This window comes from Trichosurus vulpecula, chromosome 2 (assembly GCF_011100635.1).
Source record: "Trichosurus vulpecula isolate mTriVul1 chromosome 2, mTriVul1.pri, whole genome shotgun sequence".
NCBI lineage: Eukaryota > Metazoa > Chordata > Mammalia > Diprotodontia > Phalangeridae > Trichosurus > Trichosurus vulpecula.
Window position 1 is genome coordinate 123,790,265 of NC_050574.1, and position 20,352 is coordinate 123,810,616.

The 20,352-nt window shown below is 39.8% G+C and overlaps 1 protein-coding gene across 1 annotated transcript in view; it reads right to left on the bottom strand.

Moving 5' to 3' along the window:
* Positions 1-580: 580 nt before the first annotated feature.
* PAAF1 (proteasomal ATPase associated factor 1) overlaps positions 581-20,352 on the bottom strand; it is a 65,647-nt gene continuing 45,875 nt past the window's right edge. Inside the window, exons 10-12 of the mRNA XM_036745339.1 lie at positions 15,831-15,913; positions 11,391-11,473; positions 581-1,436 (exon numbers count right to left, since the gene is read on the bottom strand). Coding sequence (XP_036601234.1) covers positions 1,359-1,436; positions 11,391-11,473; positions 15,831-15,913 — 244 coding nt within the window. The 3' untranslated portion in view covers positions 581-1,358. The remainder of the gene's footprint in view (positions 1,437-11,390; positions 11,474-15,830; positions 15,914-20,352) is intronic.

A 20,352-nucleotide genomic window follows, 5' to 3' on the forward strand; every position in this document is an offset into this window, starting at 1 on the left:
GCAATTAACTGCCAAGTCTTGCTGATTCAAAATACCATGTTAGCTCAGGCTCTCATCACCTTCTTCTTAAGCCATTACAATAGCCTCCTAATTGTTCTTCCTGCCTCCATCACTCTTATAATTCATCCTCTACCAAGTTTGCAAGGTGACATTGCTAAAATTAAAATCTGACCATGTCATTTCCATGCTGAATAAACTACAATGGTTCCCTTTACTTCTCAGATCAAACATAAACTCCTTGGGTTAAGCATTTAAAGCTCTTCACACCTAATTCCAGCCTGCCTTCCCAGGTTTAGTATACATCACTTTGCTTAATGCTCTCTTTGGTCCAGAGATCTTCTTCCTATTCCTCACATGACACTCCATCTCTTATCTCTGTACAGGCTGTCTGCCCTACCTAGAATTCATTTCCTCCTCATCTCCACCTGTTAAAATCCCTAGTTTCCTGCAAAGCTCAATTCAAACACCACTTTCTGTAGGAAGCCTGTCCTGACCCCTCTAACTACTAGTGCTTCTCCCAAAAATCTGTCTCATTTTGTATATATTTATTTACATACAAGCTATCTCTCTCAATAGAATGTAAACTCCTTGAGTCTAAAAATGGTTTTATTGGGTTCTTTTTGGGGGGTATCCCTAGTCCCTAGCCATGCTTGTATGCAGAAGGAACTTAATTGCTTAGTGTTTGATTGATTGGTCATATAATCCAAGCCCTTATTTTACAGATAAGGAAAGTACAGCCCAGACAGAGGAAAAATCCTGCCCAAAGCCACACAACTAATAAGAACATCCGGGGTTGGAACCCAGGGACCTCAGTCTACAAATCTAAATCCACTGTGTTTTTCAGATTTAGAGATATAACAGATCTTGTGGGAAAACATGAAACAAGATTTTTCCTGATGTCTTCAAATGCTTCTCCTTTATTTCCTTCACGGAAGACTGGCGTTGATTCTCTGGTTCCACAGGCACATTCAATGGACTTGATGTCTCAGAAAACTGAATTGCACACACATAGTGAACAAAGTCCTGCAGAGAGAGTTCTGCATCCCTGGGGCCACATTAACTGTTGAATTGAGGGAAGGGGGATGTGCTGGCTGTGGTGCAGGGTAAAGGAGGAGTGGATGCTAATGCTGACAGAAATTACATGTTTGGTCAGATTCGAGTGGCTCTTTGTAGACTGAAACAAGCCAAAGGTCACATGGAGGACAATATTTGGGTCTTTCTGGCCCTGTGAACAGAGCCCTAGCATGCTGTGTGCGCCCAGCGTAGAAGGTCTATGATCCCAATGAGGCCAGTGACGTCTCAGCTCCCTGGTGGTGAAGGATTCTGGTTTCTGACCAATCACTCGGCTCTTTGAATTATCAGAGGTCAGAGAGCTGATATCGGCGCACAAGACCATCTCGACAGCAGGTGTAGATCTGCTTCTCCCATGTGGACACCTAAAAAACAAGCATTTATAACTCATGAGGAAGCTAGGATTCTACTATTTCTTCCCAAACACAGTCACTCCACCAGCCCAATAGCTGTTCCTATTTCTATTGTGTTGTCTGTTTACAAAGGGCATTCCTCACAATGGCCCTACGAGGGGGACAATAAAAATATCACCGTCCTCATTTTCCTGAAAAGGGCAACTAACAGTAACATAGCTAGCAAATGACAGACTTGGACCTGAACCCATGTCTTATGATTTCAAGTCTAGTGTTTTTTCCATTGAGTCATTTTGTTTCTCAAACCCTTTTTTAAAAAATCTCTTTAATTATGGATTTAATCAACCAAAAGAAACATTCCAATACACAAAATGGTTCTGTAGGCAAAAAAAGAGGATTGTGTAGGAAACAATGAACTTGTTACATTTTGTTTACAAGTTCACATTAAATTTAGTAAGGTAGCAACTAGATTGCCCTGTTTGAAAAATCATTGTTTTCTCTGAAGACAGAAAAATAGGAAAAAGGATTACAGATTCTTAGAAGTACAAGAGACCTCTGGGGCCATCCACTCTACACTTTAACTGCTTTTCCTCTAATGTGTCACTGGTCATCCAACTTCCATGTGAAGATCTCCAGGGAGGCAGAACTTACTACTTCCCAGGGCAGGACATTCTACTTTTGTATTGCACCACCATGAGGTTTTTCTTATATCAAGCTGAACTCTTCCTCTCTTCTTCTGCACTCCTATTTCAGTTATCTGGGGTCAAACAGATCAAATCTGATCGATTTTCCCATGACAATCCAGCAAGTATTAGAAAACACTTAGCATGCCCTCACTATGTTTTTTCTTCTTCAAGATAAACATATTTTGTTCCTTCAACCGATTTTCATATATACTCTATCTGATACCCCCTGACTCACTTTGGTCCTAGTGTGATATTTCCTGTTCCTTATTGCCACCTCGTGACCCTCCCTCTACTGCCATCTCAACAATCTCTCTTCCTTTAAGACTTCCTCTACCCAAACTGTGGTTTTTATCTACTGACTCCCAGATCACTCTCCTTCCTTTGACAATGGGTTCAGTGCCTCCTGCACTGTTTCTCTCTACTCTAAATCCTGTACTCAGACAAAAGGACTTCAACATTCATGTTGATGCTTCCTCAAATACTCTAACTTCTAAATTCTTCAATCTATTTAACTCCTATGGCCATTCTACCTCAGCTACACAAGAATGGTTACACCCTTGATCTTGCCATCACCCACAGATGCTCCACTGCCATAGTCAAGAACCCTGAAATTCTTTTATTTGATCATTATCTCCTATCAGTCCATCTTTTCCTTATTCCTTGCTTTTCCTAAATGTACCCTTCATTCTCACAGTTACCTCCAATCCCTCCACCTGTCAGTAATTTTCCAGGCCATCATCACGTACTCTGGTTACATTCTCCCCCCTCCCCATCTATGCTTCTTAGTGAACCATCTCAACTTTACACTACTCCATGCTGAATTTCTTGCTTCCTTGTAGTACCACTGTTCATGCCTTGCCAAATCCCAACCCTAGAATATCTGCACAATTTACCTGCTCCACTCCTACTTGTGAGCTGCTAAATAGGACTAGGGAAAGCCAAGAAACCATTCTGACTGGGTCTTTCACAAATTTGTTATCTAATTTTAATTGGGCATTTACTGAAATAAGGTAATCTTTACACACCTCTCTAATTAATTCTCTATCATATTCACCATAGGAACTATTGAAAACTTTTTCTTCCTGACTCAAGCCTTCCATAGAACTCCCTCCTTCACCCTCTGTTGACTACCTAGCCTCATACTTTACTAAGAAAATTGGGGGCGGGGGAGCCCAGATGGCAGCTGGAAAGCAGGGACTTGCATGAGCTCCCACCCAGGTCCCTCCAAACACCTATAAAAAATGGCTCTGAACAAATTCTAGAACTGCAGAACCCACGAAATAGCAGAGGGAAGCAGGGCTCCAGCCCAGGACAGCCTGGATGGTCATGGGGTAAGGTCTATCGCGCGGACCTGGGAACACAGCAGAGCCTAGCGTGGGCCGCAACCGGGAGCCAGGCGGAACAGGCCCTAGCGCCCTGAATCAGTGAGCTGTAGCAGTTACCAGACTTCTCAACCCACAAACACCAAAGACAACAGAGAAGGTTAGTGGGAAAAGCTGCTGTGGCAGAGTGAAAGGAGTTCGTGGTCAGCTACTGCCCAGGGGGCAGCGGAGGTGGTGCCCTACAGAACTACAGCTGTAGTTGCTTTTGGTCCCAGGCCCACCTGGTGGGAGGAATTAAGTGGCGGATCAGAGCAGGAGTGCAGAGCCTGCTTAGATCTGAGTCAGGTCCTGGTTGGCGGTTCTTGGGGGAGGAGTAGTGCTGTTGGGGCAGAGACTGCTGTGTAGCTCTGAAAACAACAGTGCAGCCCCTCAAGCTTGGGACATAGTACTCTATACTCTACAAGCAGTCACCCTGCTGAAAAACTCAAGGGTCAAGTTGGTTGGGAACATGGCCAGGCAGTGAAAACAGACTCAGATTCAGACTCAGACTTTGGAATCTTTCTTTGGTGACAAAGAAGATCAAAACATACAGCCAGAAGAAGTCAACAAAGTCAAAGAGCCTACAACAAAAGCCTCCAAGAAAAACAGGAACTGGTCTCAGGCCATGGAAGAGCTCAAAAAGGAGCTGGAAAAGCAAGTTAGAGAAGTAGAGGAAAAGTTGGGAAGAGAAATGAGAGTGATGTGAGAAAACCATGAAAAACAAGTCAATGACTGGCTAAAGGAGACCCAAAAAAATACTGAAGAAAAGAACACATTAAAAAATAGACTAACTCAAATGGCAAAAGAGCTCCAAAAAGCCAAGGAGGAGAAGAATGCCTTGAAAGGCAGAATTAATGGAAAAGGAGGTCCAAAAGACCACTGAAGAAAATACCACCTTAAAAATTAGATTGGAGCAAGTGGAAGCTAGTAACCTAATGAGATATCAAGACATTATAAAACAGAACCAAAGGAATGAAAAAATGGAAGACAATGTGAAACATCTTATTGGAAAAATCACTGACCTGGAAAATAGATCCAGGAGAGGTAATTTTAAAATTATTGGACTACCTGAAAGCCATGATCGAAAAAAGAGCCTAGATATCATCTTTCAAGAAATTATCAAGGAGAACTGCCCTGATATTCTAGAGCCAGAGGCTAAAATAGAAATTGAAAGAATCCACTGATCGCCTCCTGACAAAGATCCCAAAAACAAAACTCCTAGGAATATTGTCCCCAAATTCCAGAGCTCCCAGATCAAGGAGAAAATACTGCAAGCATCCAGGAAGAAACAATTTGAGTATTGTGGAAACACAATCAGAATAACACAAGATCTAGCAGCTTCTACATTAAGGGACTGAAGGGCTCGGACTATGATATTCTAGAGGTCAAAGGAGCTAGGATAAAAACCAAGAATCACCTACCCAGCAAAATTGAGTATCATGCTCCAAGGCAAAATATAGATTTTCAATAAAATAGAGGACTTTCAAGCTTTCTCAGTGAAAAGACCAGAGCTGAATAGAAAATTTGACTTTCAAATACAAGAATCAAGAGAAGCATGAAAAGGTAAACAAGAAACAGAAATCATAAAGGACTTACTAAAGTTGAACTGTTTTGTTTACATTCCTACATGGAAAGATGATGTGTATAATTTGTGAGACCTCAGTATTAGGGTAGCTGAAGGGAATATACATATCTAGAGAGACGGAGGGCACAGGGTGAGTTAAATATGAAGGGATGATATCTAAAAAAATAAAATCAAATTAAGGGATGAGAGAGGAATATATTGTGAGGGAGAAAGGGAGAGATAGAATGAGGTAAATTATCTCGCATAAAAGTGGCAAGAAAAAGCAGTTCATTGGAAGGGAAGAGGGGGCAGGTGAGGGGGAATGAGTGAATCCTGCTCTCATTGGATTTGACCTGAGGAGGGAATACCATACACACTCAATTGGGTATCTTACCCCACAGGAAAGGAGGAGGAAGGAGATAAAAAAGAAGGGACAATAGAAGGGAGGGCAAATGGGGGAGGAGGTAATCAAAAACAAACACTTTTGAAAAGGGACAGGGTCAAGGGAGAAAATTCAATAAAGGGGGATAGGATAGGAAGGAGCAAAATATAGTTAGTCTTTCACAACATGAGTACCATGGAAGGGTTTTACATAATGATACGCATGTGGCCTATGTGGAATTGCTTGCCTTCTTAGGAAGGGTGCGTCGGGAGGGAAGAGGGAAGAGTATTTGAAACTCAAAGTTTTAAAAAGAGATGTTCCAAAAAAAAAAGTTTTTGCATGCCACTAGGAAATAAGATATACATGCAATGGGGCATAGAAATCTATCTTGCCCTACAAGAAAGTGAGGGGAAAAGGGATCGGGGGGAGTGGGGTGACAGAAGGGAGGGCTGAGTGGGGAACAGAGCAACCAGAATATATGCCATCTTGGAGTGGGGGGCAGGGTAGAAATGGGGAGAAAACTTGTAATTCAAACTCTTCTGAAAATCAATACTGAAAACTAAAAATATTAAATAAATTTTAAAAAAATTTTTAAAAAGAAAATAAAAAGAAAATTGAGGCGATGGGTTACTTTCCAACTCATCTCACAGTCCCGTGATATTATCTCCCACTATTTCCTCCTTACTCCAACTCTAATAATGAGGTGGCCCTTCCCTTGCGAAGGTCCACCCTTCTACACACTCCTCTTGATATCACCCCCTCCATCTTCAACCAGTAGCATTGTAAACAGAGCACTAAGTCTGGAGTCAGGAAAATCTGAGTTCCAATCTAGCCTCAGATGCTTATTAGCTGGGCAAGTCACTTAATTTGTTTGCCTGAGTTTTCTCATATGTAAAATGTTTGTAATAATAGCATTTACCTCCCAGGGTTGTTATGAGGATGATCAAATGAGATAATATCTGCAAAGCACTTAGCACAGTGCCTGGCACATAGTAGGAACCATGTAAATGTTAGCTATTATTATTACCCCATTCACAACCGTGTTATTTCCTTCCATCTTATTTTCTTACACTTATTCTTCTCTTTTTTCCCCTGCTTCCTCTTTAAGAGTCTGTTTTACTTCTGCCAATGCCTACCTTAATCTATCTCCCTTTTAGTGTCCCCTTAACCTTTCTTCCTTATTTGACTATTGGGTAAAATGTATTTCTGTACCCAGTTGTGTATATGTGCATTCTTCCCTCCTCTAACCAGTTCAGATTAAAGTTCAAGTGTTGTCCATTTCCCCCTGACACACACTGCCCCTTCCTTGTTGTATAAACTCCTTTTTGTGCACCCCATTTATGTGAGAGAATTTTCCCCATTCTTCATCCCTCTTCCCTTCTTTTCTTGGGGCATTTCTCTTCCCCATCCACTGCATTCTTCTTTTGAGATCATCTAAACACAACAGAATCAGACCCACATTCTCTATCTAATTAGACTCCCTCTATGACCCTTGGTGATGATAAAGTTCTGAGAGTTACATGTATCATCTCTCACAAGATATATACAGTTTAACCTTCTTTAGTTCCTTATGATTTTTCCCTCATTTACTTTTTTATGTTTTTCTTAACTCCTGTGTTTGAACTTCATATTTTCTACTCAGCAGTGTTCTTTTCATCAGAAATGCTTGGTAGTCCTTTATTTCATTAAATAGCCCTTTTCTCCCCTTGTAGGATTATACTCAGTTTTTCTGGGTAGGTTATTCTTAGTTGTAAGCCTAGATCCTTTGCCATTACTTAGAAGTACTGGCTGCTAAATCTCGTGTAATTCTGATTGTAGCTCCATACTATTTGAATTCTTTCTTTCTGGCTGCTTGCTGTGTTTTTGCACAATCCAGGAGTTTAGGATTTTGGCTATAATATTTCTAGAAGTTTTCATTTTGGGATTTCTTTCAAAAAGTGACTCGTTGATTCTGTTCATTTCTAATTTACCTTTTGGTGCTAAGACATTTGGACATTTGTCTTTGATGATTTCCTGAAATGATGTCCAGACTCATTTTTTGTTCATGGCTTTCAGGCAGCCTAATGATTCTTAAAGTATCTCTTCTGTTTTCTAGGTCAGTTTTTCCTATGATACATTTTACTTTTTTTTTTAGCCTTTTGACTATCTATGCTTTATTATTTTTTTGATGTTTCATGGAATCATTAGCTTTCATCTGACCAATTCTAATTTTTAAGAAATTATTTTCTTCAGGAAGGCTTTGTATTTTTTTTTCCAAGCTGTTAATTCTCTATTCATATTTTTCTTCCCTATCTCTTTTCCCATTTGTTTTTTTTTAAAGATTTTTTTTTAAAAGTTTTGAGTTCCAAGTTCATCCTTCCCTCCTCTCCCTCATCCTTGCAACAGTAAGCAATCTGATATAGGTTATATGTGTGCAATCATGTAAAATATTTCCTTATTAATCATTTTGTGCAAGGAGATTCAAACAAAAAATGAAAGAAAAAAAGAAGGAAGGAAGGAAAAGAGGGAGAGAAGGAGGTAGGAAGGGAAAAATTGTATGCTTCAATCTATATTCAGACAACATCAATTCTTCCTCTGGAGGCAGACAGCATTTTTCATCATGTGTCCTTTGGGGTTGTCTTGGATCACTGTATTGGATCACAGTTCTTCATTGTACAATCCATTTGGTTTTTAAAATAATTTTAGCTCTTGCTTTGACTCTTCTAGGAATTCTTGTTGGTCTTGTTTCCAAGCTGCATTTCTCTTTGAGGTTTTGCCTATAAAGGTTTCCAAGTCATTCTCTTGTGTTTGTGTCTTGAACTTCCTGTGGCCATAATAGCTCTATATGTTCAGAATATTTTTTTGTTTGCTCATTCTTCCAGGCTACCTCTTGACTTTGGACTTTATATTAGTACTGGGTTCAGCATACACTTTGAGAGCTGGGAGGAATTTCTGTCCTCTTATATCCTTCTGCAGCTAGCCATGGCCTGAAAGTTTTCAGTGAGCCTAAAGTGGCGTGATCTGCTGGAAGGTCTGTTTAGTGTTCTCCTGGTCTCGGTGCTGCAAGTTCATAACCCAGGTCTGGGTCTACTGGCTTGTTTCTGATTAGGAACTTCAGTAACTACTCCTTGATTCAGCCATTACTGGCCAGCTGGGAGAGGGTCTGAAGGGTCAGAGAAACTAAACTGCCAGCTCTCTCTGGTCTGGGATGCTGTCCTCTGCTCCTGGGATCAGAGACACTCACAGCTACCATTTATTTCCCAGAACTTGTTCTGTGCTCAATATACAAGGGTCAACACTTACACCTGCTCCTTTCTGTACTGGGTGGTAGGCAGGAGAGCTGCTAGATGCCAGCTGTTCTGGCACCACACATTAGCTCAAGGATGCCCTGGGATCTCTTCCTGATGCCCTGTCCAGGGCCTCTCTTAATCCCCAAGGGCTGGAATGATACCTCCCACAACCACTACATGCTCTTAACAGCCCCCTCTCCAGTGTCTGTATACCTCTGTGTCCAGCTGCCTAAGCCTAGAAAAATGACCTACTTGGCTTTCCTGATAGGAACTTGACCTAGTGCATTCCCTAGATTTTTGTTAAGGAAGTGTGAGGAGAGAGCAAAACTTCTTCTCACTCTGTCATTTTGGCTCTGCCCTACCCAACCCTCCTCTTTTTCACAGCTTACCCCTAGAAAAAGATGTCATTTTGACTGTTCCTGCTCTTCTTTCACTTCTCAATGCTTTGCTTGGTTTCTCCGCTGCTTCTCCTGTCACTTGCTTCTAAACCCTTTGCAATTAAGCTTTTGACTTCATCAATCAAACCGCTCTTTCCAAGGTTACCAATGATCTCTTAATTGCCAAATCGAATGTCCTCCTCTCAATCCTCATGCTTCTGAGGCATTTAACACTACTGACCATGTTCCCTTCCTAGCTGCTCTTCTTGGAATTTCTGCAACATTTTTCTCTCTTGGTTCTCCTTTGGGACTACTCCTCAATTTCTTTTGTTAGATCATCAAACATGCCAGGTTCCCTAACTGTAGGAGTTCCTTAAGTATCAGTTGAGGGTGCTCTTCTCTTTTCTCCTGACTTGGTGGCCTTATCAGTTCCCATGGGGTCAATTATCATCTCTATCCAGAGGATTCACATATCTCTCTATTTAGTCCTAGTTTTCTCCTGAGTTCAGATCCCATGTAACCAACCTCTTATTGTACATTTCATATGGAGCATCCTGTAGATACTTTAAACACAATAGGTTCAAAACAGAATTCTTATCTTTTGCACCAAAAGCAATCTTCCTCCAAACTTTCCTATTAAAAACCTATTAAAAGGTGGTACCTGTCAAGGGTACCACCATCCTTCTATTTACCCTGTTGGTTCACAATCTTGGTGTTATCCATAATTCCATAATCTCCCTTACTCTACTTATCTAATCATTGCCAAATCTTGTCATTTCTAGTTCCACAGTATCATTTGCTTATGTTACCTTCTCTCTACTTCAAAACTAATATCTTAGTCCAGGCCTTTATTGCCTCCCACCTTGATTCTTTCAATAGCTTCCTAAATGGTCTCGCTGCCTCCAGTCTCTCCCCTCTCTAACCCAGCAATCAAAGGGATTTTCCTAAACCACAGGTGCGACCATGTCAACCCCTATTTCATAAATTCCAGCATAAACTCTGTGGGCAGCATTTAAAGCTCCTTGCAAACTGGCCAGTCTGACTTGTCTCTTCCCTTCACACACTCTTAAGTCCAGGCACACTGCTGTTCCTCACAAATAATGTTCTAACTCTGTGCCTTTGCACTGGCTACCACTCATGCCATCAATGCACTCCCTTCTCACTTCTGCCTCTTGGAATCCCTAGTTTCCTTCAAAACTTAGTTCCAATGCCACCTTCTAGATGAGGGAATCTTAATCTGAGGCCTGTGAATTTGTTGTGGTTGTTTTTTTAAAAAACATTTGATAATTGTATTTGTTCTTAGCATAAAGCCAGGCACATAGTAACTGTTTAATAAATGTATCTTAATATTGTTAGTAATCCTTTTGTAATCCTAAATATTTTATTTTATGCAATTAAGAATATCATTTTGAGACAGGTTCTACAGGATTAACCAGACTGCCAAAGATGTCCATGACACAAAAACGGTTAAGAGCTCTGTTCTAGATGTCTTTCTGATGCCTCTTGGCTTCTATCACCTTTTCCACAAAAAATATCTTGTATTTATTTTGTATAGATTATGTATCCATTTGCACACTGTCTCCCCTATTAGAGTGTATGCTCTGTGAGGGCAGGTCTTTTTTCAATTCTGTCTTTGTATTTCTGGTGGTTATTGTAATTCTGGCTTGTTGATGGATATATATAGAGCAAGTTTCAAATCCTTCAAGCCATCCTGGTTTCTGAACTCTGGCTATATTCCAGCTTATCAAAACTATTACTAAAATCTAGGACTACAAGCCATCCATTGTGGCCTGATCAGAATAAAGAACAGCAGGACTATGTTCTCCTTCCTTCTGGATAGCAGTTGAAGATTATGTTAATAGTGAAGAGAGTCAGCCCAGTATAGTAAAAAGGATGCTGGATTCAATATCTTTGGGACTAAATTTTACAATCTACAATAAGAAATTGGACTAGATCTCTAAGACTTCTTTCAGCTCTATATTCTGAATCTATGACTTAGCACCACAAGACCTAGATTCTAATTCCAGCTCTGATGTTCACTAGCTATGTGACTCTGTGGCAAGTCATTTCCTTTCTCTGAGTCTTATTTTCCCCATCTGTAAAGTGGAGATAATAATCCACCTGATAGGGCTGTTGTGGGGAAAGCACTTATAAACTTTTAAGTACTATAGAAATGGGCACTATTATTTTTATTATTATTTTTCTAGCAGCTGGGAAACTATCAACAACCTAGCCTATGGAACCAACCTACTTGCCACCAGGTGACAGCACTCAGCATCTCCAAACCATCAACCAAGGCTGCATTTGGTGCTCTCCTTGAGACTTACCTTGTACACAGGGTCACAGTCAGCCTCAGTCAACTCAATTACATAGTCCAAGTCCTGCTGCATAATGAAGCAGGTCCCATCACCTGAAAAAGAGGAAGAACGCAGTTCACATGGAATCATAAAATACTTAGACTCTAAGAAGTAGAAGTCTTCTAAAAGCGCAGGACTGCAAATTAGAAAACTGGGTTCAAATGACAGTCCTGAAATTTGTACATTCTGCCACCTTGGGCTAGTTACTTGACCTCTCTGAGACTGAGTGTTCTACTCTATCAAAGAGGGAGAAGAGTATGCATTCAACTTACCTCACGTGTTTGTTCTGAGGAAAATGCTTTGTAAACATTAAAGTGCTATAGAAACGTGAATTGTTATCATTTAGTCTGGTGTCTAGATCATTTGAAAACTTCTGCACAACATGGAAATGCAATCCAGTGTAATGGAAAAGAGGGCATCACCTGGTCATCAGAAGACCTCAGGTTCAAGTCCTAGCTCTGACACTAGTTGTATGACTTCCTATCCTGGAATATTATTGTACTAAAAGAAGTAATAAATATGAGGAATTCAAAGAAACATGAGGAGATCTACATGAAAATGATGCAGGGTAAAATTAGAGCAATATACCCAGTGATCAAAGTAATGTAAATAAAAATAACACTAAAAAGAAGCAAAAGAGAAAATCCTGTAATGGTGGCTTTTACACAAACAAAATTAATGCAGTTAGAATTAAAAGGGAAACAGTTTACTGGGAAAAAAAATCTTTGGAGCAGATTTCTCTAATAAACTTTGATATCCAAGATGTATAGGGCAATGACACAAATATATAAGAATGAAAGGTACTACTCAATAGACAAATGTTCAAAGAATGGGAACAGGCAGTGCTCACATGAAGAAATAAGAGCTATCAATGGGCACAAGAAAAAAAATTCTCCAAATTACTCATAAGATAAATACAAATTAAAAACAACCTATGGTCAACAGATTTACAAAGATGACAAAAAATGAAAATGGTAATTGTTGGAAGGACTCTGAGAGGACAGGCACACTAATTCTTGATTAGTTGAGCTCTGAACTGGTCCAAACATTCTGGAAAGCTACTTGGACCCCAAAAGTCATTAACTTGTACCTCTAAGGCATATATAACCAAAGAGGTCAAATACAGAAGGTAAAGACTGACATATACAAAAATATTTATAGTAGCACTTTTTGTTGTAGCAAATTATCAGAAATAAAGTTGAGTACTCATCAAATGGAAAATGGCTGAGTAAACTATGACACATGAATGTAATGACACATTATCGAACCTTGTGAATGATGTATGTGATGGATTCAGAGAAACCTGAGAATTGCAAAACCTGATGCAGAGCAAAATAAACAGAACCAAGAGAATAATTTAAACAATGACCACAATAATATGAAAGAAAACAACTTGGAAAAACTACAAATTCTGATCAATGCGGTGACCAATTGTGACTTCAAAAAACTAAGGATAAAGCATACTTCTCATCTCTTGACAGAGAAGTAATGGACCAGATGTGCACAATGAGAAACATGTTTTCAACTATGGCTAAATTAATTTTGTGCTTAATCGTGCTTATTTGTTACAAAGGAAGGCTTCTATTTGGGGGCAGGATCAGTTTAGTGGATAGTGACAGAATGCAAAAAAAGATAATACAATACTTTAAAAATACACAGAAGAAAACAAAATGAAATTAAGAGAGGGACACAAACAGGACAATTTTAAAAGTACATTAAATTTATCATATACTTCAGAAAAATGTACTTAACTGATCATAGTTGTATAATACTCTTTTTTGTTTTTTGTATAGTGAAATGATATTTGTTGAAGACTTGTCCAGTTCATCTTTGAGGAAAAGTTGTCAAAATCAAAATAATCCCAATAATGGTTCTGGAGAACAGATAATGAAGTATATCTTCCTTTTTAATCAGTGAAGTGAGGGACTACTAGGGCAGAACATTACATATGTCATCAGAAGAAGTCATTTTATTGATTATGTTTAACTGCTTTTGGTTTCAAGCACAAGGCTAGCAATGGACTGTGACTTTGTGTCTGTCGTCTGAAGACCAGCCGAATTAACTCCTAAGAGATTCATAGCAGAATGGTGACTGCCAAGGAATGAAACTCATGAAGACTGTTTCTATTAAGTCCTAGAGGGGCTGAAAGCTTTATCAATGGAGGGAGCACTCTAACAGATGAAAATACAAAATTTTTTTTAAATACTAGAAGATTACTTAAAAAAAATGATATCACAAGTAAGGGAAAGGAGGACTTGAAGAAGGAGGTAAAGGTGTCAAAAGCAAGAGATGGAGGACAAAGAAAAAACCATTCAATTTAGCTAAAAGAAGGACAACAGGAAGAAAAGAGACATGGGAAATAAAAGGGTTGATTGGATGAAGAGAAAGTGTCATAATCTCCCTCCACCCGTTCCTTAACTATTCCCTCAGGCAAGAAATTCTGAAGTGATGGAAACCTAGACAATAAGGTCACCTTCCAGTGATCTGGAAGTCTTGAAGGTTTAAGGCCTGGTGAGTATCTTTGCTGGATCCCCTTTGCCCTCAAAGTAAAACTCAAATTTTCCTTCCCCCCACCTGCAACATCCCCTCCATAAGGACTGTGCCTACTCGGAGCTCACACAGCACTTGGGTGTACCTTTCTAATGTACTATATGATATATATCTGTATTTGTGCTTCATTCCCCTACTAGACAGTATATTCCAAGAGGAGGAGTCCTCGTCTTATCTATTTTTGTTATGAGCCTCATCACCTAGAAGAGTACTGAGCATACATCGAGCACTTAATAAATGTTTGTTAAATAAGTGAATGAATAATAAGGGATGAGCTCAGTCTAGGATAAGGGGCGGGCATGAGTAAGGAGAGGAATCAGACTAGGAGAATACTCAGATTGCAAAAGGCTTCCCAGAAGTCATTCAGTCCAGCCTCATTTGCTCCTTGCAAGATAATACCAAAACCATGGAATCACAGCTTTGGATTTTAGTTACTTATTGTGTGATCTCTGGCTGCTCACTAGAAAAGTACCTCAAGTTCTGCTGTAACACTTGTTTTGAAAACATGAACTTATTCTAACACAATTTATATTTTGGAAAAATTTGAACACGATGTGAATTTCATGTCTGATTATTTGTTATTTCATATGAGAAAAACATTAGGTGAGTGCAGGAAGCTATATCCAGCTACAACAAGCTGCATAAGAATACACAAAACACATATACCCTTCAAATGTCTACCAGTTACCTCAGTTGACTTCATGTGTTATACTACAAGTTTGTGTTTTGCTATTCTTTTACATTTGTGAATATATATATGTGTGTGCATATACATATACATGTGTGTGTGTCTGTGTGTATAAATAAAACACTCCAACATCCCAAACTTGTCTAAGCATAATGGTTCTAAAATAGCAAGTAGCACTTGCAAAAGGAAAACCTTACACATTGAAGAGAAGTTTGAAATAACAAAGTATTTTTTTTAAATGACAGAACATATTATCTCCTGAGCAAAGATATAAAGCAATCTATGCTGTGGATCATAAGAGACAAGGCTACAAAAATAAAAGAAATGTCATCTACAGCTGGAAATGTTGTACCCCTTGCCCCATTTTCCCCATAAGCCCTGTCATTTTTTATTACATGATTTTGTATGCCATGGTGATTTTTAGAAACACATAAATCACACTGTAGTAGAAGTGATGGTACTGTCATTTTGCCTAAAAGCTAGGCTTTTCATTTAATTCCCTAAATTATTCATTCACATTTTCCCAGCCCTGCTGCTAGCTTCAGAATATCTGAGAAATCATTCTACTCTTTTATACACATCATTAAAACACAGCCCATCCTCTTTGTGTTTCAGTTCCCTCATCTCTAAAATGGGATTAATAATTTCTACCCTGCTTATCCCTATAGGGGATGGCAGATGAGATAATGTATATGAAAATTTTTATAACCTGTAAAGTATGGTACAAATGTGAAGGGTTATTAGTACCCTTAAAATCAAAGGCAATCCTAGAGCTTCTGTTACTAGATAGGATTAACATAAAGTATAAATTCCTCTTGCTGTAATTTGATCAACGGTCTGGAAAAATGAACATAAATAACAATACCAACAGCTCACACTGGGTATTGCTATTTGTGTTCATAATTCCAGACACTTGCGCAAGTACTTAAGGTTTCCAGAGAGCCCTTTCTTGGGAGGGGGAAAAAACCCCTTCATGTAGTACAAAGATTACTATACCCATCTTACAGATGAGTAAACTGAGGCTCAGAGGAGTAAAGTGACTTGCCCAGGGTCACACAGTGTCACCATAACTCAAACTCCATTCTCCTGATTTCATTCCACTAAAACAGAAGCTCAGCCCCAGTGCTAAAATTGACAAGCCATTCATTCTGTACTTATGACTCTAGGGGTACCTTGGCTAGCAGCGAATCCATCTCGGTAAGCTAAGAGAGACAGTACTGGAGCTCCTGATCGGCGAATGACCTGAACTGGAGCCCTGCAGGGAAGAATATCAGGATGATGATCAAAAAGGTTTCTTGAAAAGTGAGGCCAGCATGTGCCCAACATATGTATCAACAACATTAAAGCAAACAGGACAAAGCAGGGAGAAAAATAAAACATTTACAATAACCATTTCCTAGCTAAGATCTCCCTAAAGTGGACTTGAAAGTTGAGAGGCAAAGTGGTGTAGTGGAAAGAGCCCTGGAGTGAGAATCAGAGGACTTGGGTTTGGATCCCAGACCTGTCACTTTAATACCTATGTGACCTTGGGCAAGTTACTTCTCTCCAGTCCTTAGTTTCCTCATCTGAAAAATGAGCAGGATATCTAGAAGATCTATTTCTAAGGGTTCTTCCAGCTTAAAATGTTACTATCTTATGAAAGTAAAAGAACAGTCTATAAATAAAGCTAACCTTAGAATTCAGGTGAGAAAGTAAAAAACTCCCTTCTTTAACAACATTGTTGGTTACCTGATGTACAGTAAGCCCTGTCCCCTCCAATGCAGTTCCTATGTCAAGAATGAATCATTCAAATGTATCTTTTCAGAAACTTGAAGGGAATAACCTAGTGGTTCTTTACTTCTAATGTGGTAGGCAGCAAACTTCTAAACCAGTTATTCAGGCTATGACATCCATGCCAGTTTGGTCCCAAAAAGTACTAACCTAAACGTGAAGGTAGCAAGCATGCTGGAACAAGGTTTGTTTATGCAGCCAAGAGACCTGGGTTCTTATCCCAGTCAGGCCACTTCTTATGTGACCTATGTGACCATGGGCAAGTCATGTGCCATCTCTAAGCCTCGGTTTCCTCCTGTGAAATGGAGATAATAATATTTGCACTGGCTATTTTCATTGTCTTGTTTTGAGGTAAGGACTTTGCAAATTTTAAAGAAATGGGAGATGTTATTTCTGGGTCAAGGGAATTGACCACAACAATAGAAGCAACTACCCCATACCGTGAGAGATGATGGCAAGGTCAGAGACTGGGAAGTGTCAGTGGTGAGAAAGGGGACAAGCAGGGCACGGAATTCAGGGTTAGGTAGACAAACTATTATTTAAACAATTTACCTTTAGGTCCAAGAAGCAGTGTGGAGTAGTGACCTGAAAGCTGGCCTCCGAGTCATGAAGACCTACATTCAGGTCCTGCCTCTGACACAGACTGTTTGTGTGACCCTGGACAAGTCACATGAGTGATCAGTCGCCCAGGCAACAGGCTAAGTTACAGGACAGCTGCTGATCTGCATTGGCAGAAGGAGCCTTTTTAAAGAGTAGTTCCCTACAGCTATGAAATCACAGGTCTGGACAAAACAAAGAACAAAAAAAAATCAGGTCCAGTAGGCTGTGCTGTCTCTACCAGTATAACAAGCAATTTATTAGCAACAGAAAAGCTATTTCTATTTGAAGGGGGGAAGGCAGGGCAATTGGGGTTAAGTGACTTGCCCAAGATCACACAGCTAGTAAGTGTGTCAAGCGTCTGAGGACAGATTTGAACTCAGGTCCTCCTAACTCCAGGACCGGTGCTCTACTGACTGCGCCACCTAGCTGCCCCCAAGAAAAGCTATTTCTTAAATGCGAGCTTTGGGTATGGCCAATTATAAAAAATTATTCTAAATGATAATATTCTTATGTGGTCCCAGAGACTATAACTATAGGAGAGAAAGGCATGCTGCAAAGAGGCAGAGCTGGTCTCATTGAACAGAAACTCTTCCTAGACAGACTCAAGAAGTAATCAGTGTCTTTCCATCGACATTCAAGCAGAGACAGATATCCAGTTTGCCCATCAACTATACTTAAAGCCTTTCCAGTATAGAAGAACTGCGTGAAGATCCAACAGGATTGCTTCAAGAACCTATGGCCCTGGAGTGACTGACTCAGAAACCTGAAAGGAAGCAGCGAGGACAGTGATGCTAAGGGTGGAATAATACCGAAGTATAAACAGACAAAAACGGTAGAAGATCAGCAGTCTGAGGATATTTTGTATAGGGGCAAAGATTCTCCACAGGCAGCACTGTTGTGTGACAAGTTACAGTAATAACTGATCAGTCCCCAAATCTGGAATGACTGAGAACAACCATGTATTTCTAGGGCACTTTAAGTATCTTCCTAACAACAAACCTGGGAAGCAACTAGTACCAGTACTGCTACCCTCATTTTTTTTTTAGTTGAGTCAAGCTTTCTATTTAATGTTACAAAAAATATTTAATCAAACAGACCAAAGGCCATCTCATCATCAGACTCCTCGGATTCTTCTTTTTTTGCTTCCTCTTTCTTCTTCTCCTCAGCTGGGGCAGCACCACCAGCTGCTAGGGCAGGTCCACCAACTCCTACACTGCAGATGAGGCTTGCAATGCTTACATTGGACAGGGCCTTTGCAAATAATCCAGGCCAGAATGGTTCAACATTTACACCTGCTGCTTTAATGAGGGCATTGATTTTATCCTCCATGACTGTAACCTCATCATTGTGAAGGATGAGGGCAGAGTAGATGCAAGTGAGCTCGGAGACGGCCATTTCAGCAGATGGATGAGGAGACTTGTTTGTAGTGGTGCTAGTCTCTGGCTGATGTGAGGGGTCACCCCAACGTGGCCTTAGCTTCCAAAGAAGAACCAAGCACCTTACAGACAACTGAAGAGAAAAGTCCTACCCTCATTTTACAGATATGGAAACCAAGCTTCAGTGAGGTTAACTGTCTTGGCCAAGGAAACACAGCTAATAAAATCTAACTTCATGCTCTTGATACCAAACCATAATTATTCTCCTCACAATGATGACCTTGAATTATCAAAAATAAACTTAAATCATTATGTTTAATACTCAAAGTTACAATGCTTAAAAAGGCAGGGAAGTTATGCAGTTTACTAAGACAGAAAGTTTCGGTGTTTACTGATGTGAGTTTCAGTTACTGAAGACAATCATGTATGGGATCTTTCATTCCCTGATTCAACTGATCATTCGATAAGCATTTATTAAATACCTAGTATGTGTCAAGCACTGTTAGGAAATATGGACCAAAAAAAGCCCCTGCTTACATTCTACTGGGGGAACCATATGTATCCATGTAAGTAAATAAAAAATAGGATAAATAGGAAGCATTTAGAGAAATCAAGAAAAGCTTCATAGAGAAAGTAGCATTAAACTCAGCTTTGAAGGAAGGCAGGGATTCTAAGAGACAGAGGTAAGAGAGGAATGCACTTCATGAATATGGAATGCAAGAGGCATGCGATGTTGTGCATTAGAAACAGTTAAGGAGGCAAAACTGGCTGGACTGCTGAGAAGTAAAGATAATCGAGAAGTCATCATTGTTCCCAGGACCCCCATTCTCTAGTGGTGTTGGATGCTGTGCACACACAGAGTACACTATGACTTTGCTCTCTGACATGGCACCATGCCCGAGGTTAACAGACAGGTGTGAGGATGTGACCACCTGTGCTTAGGAGCAGAGTAAGCCAGGGCACCAAGATCTCAGGTTGCTCCCTATGAGAGGCTGGCAGATTGTTGCTGATTTCTTTCTATAAGCAGGTTTGTAAAGCTTTGGATTTTGATTCAACTGAAAAAAAAAACCACATTTCTTTTAGTACAACAAATATGTCTTCATGTTTCCTTGGTGCTTTCTGGAAAACATTTCTCTTCACTTCTAGGTACTGACAAACTTTTCTTTTTTTAAGGTCCAGTTCAGGACTTCCCTCAGGAAGTCTTCCCTGATCTCTGTAGCTGAAAGTAGCCTTTTCCTTCTCAAATTTTCCTAAAGCACTCTGTCTCATGCTAAACTATCAAGGGCTGAGCTTGACACATGCTGACATCTTGAGATGCATGAATGGTGCAAAGAGAAGCACAGGGAAGCGTGATGAAAACAATAACAACATCAGAACACAGAAATTTCTGGGAAATATTATTTAAAGTATCAGGATCTTTCAAGGAAGCTAAAGCTGAGAAACGATTTAATGAGGGTTACAGAGGCCATAAATGGTGATTTTTTTACAACAGACAACAGATTTTCTAAGGAAAGGATAAGAAAAAATGCTCTTAAATTATAGTGAGAGAGATTTTAGCAAGGCATACAGAATAGTAGCAGCATGAATTGTTAAATCCTGGGACAGAGGGGCTGAGAAATCACCTTTTTTTGTAGATCATTAAGAACAAGAAAACCATCTCTTGAATGGCTTAGGTCAGGTGTTGTGTGAAGGCAGAGGGGTGTATGTACTACATGACCTAGGGAGGTTCCTTCCCGCCTCAGATTTTGACAGTTTTACTACCACCCAGGGAAATGCTGGTAGGGAACCGTGTGGTCCTTTAACCTATAAATGCTAGAGAAGGACAAAAGTATCATGTTTAATGAAATAAAGAGTTGTTCCATAGCATAAGCTTTATTTTCAAAACAACCATGACACCAACGGCCATTTGCTTACTATCTTTCAATATAACTTCAGTTAAAAGCAATGA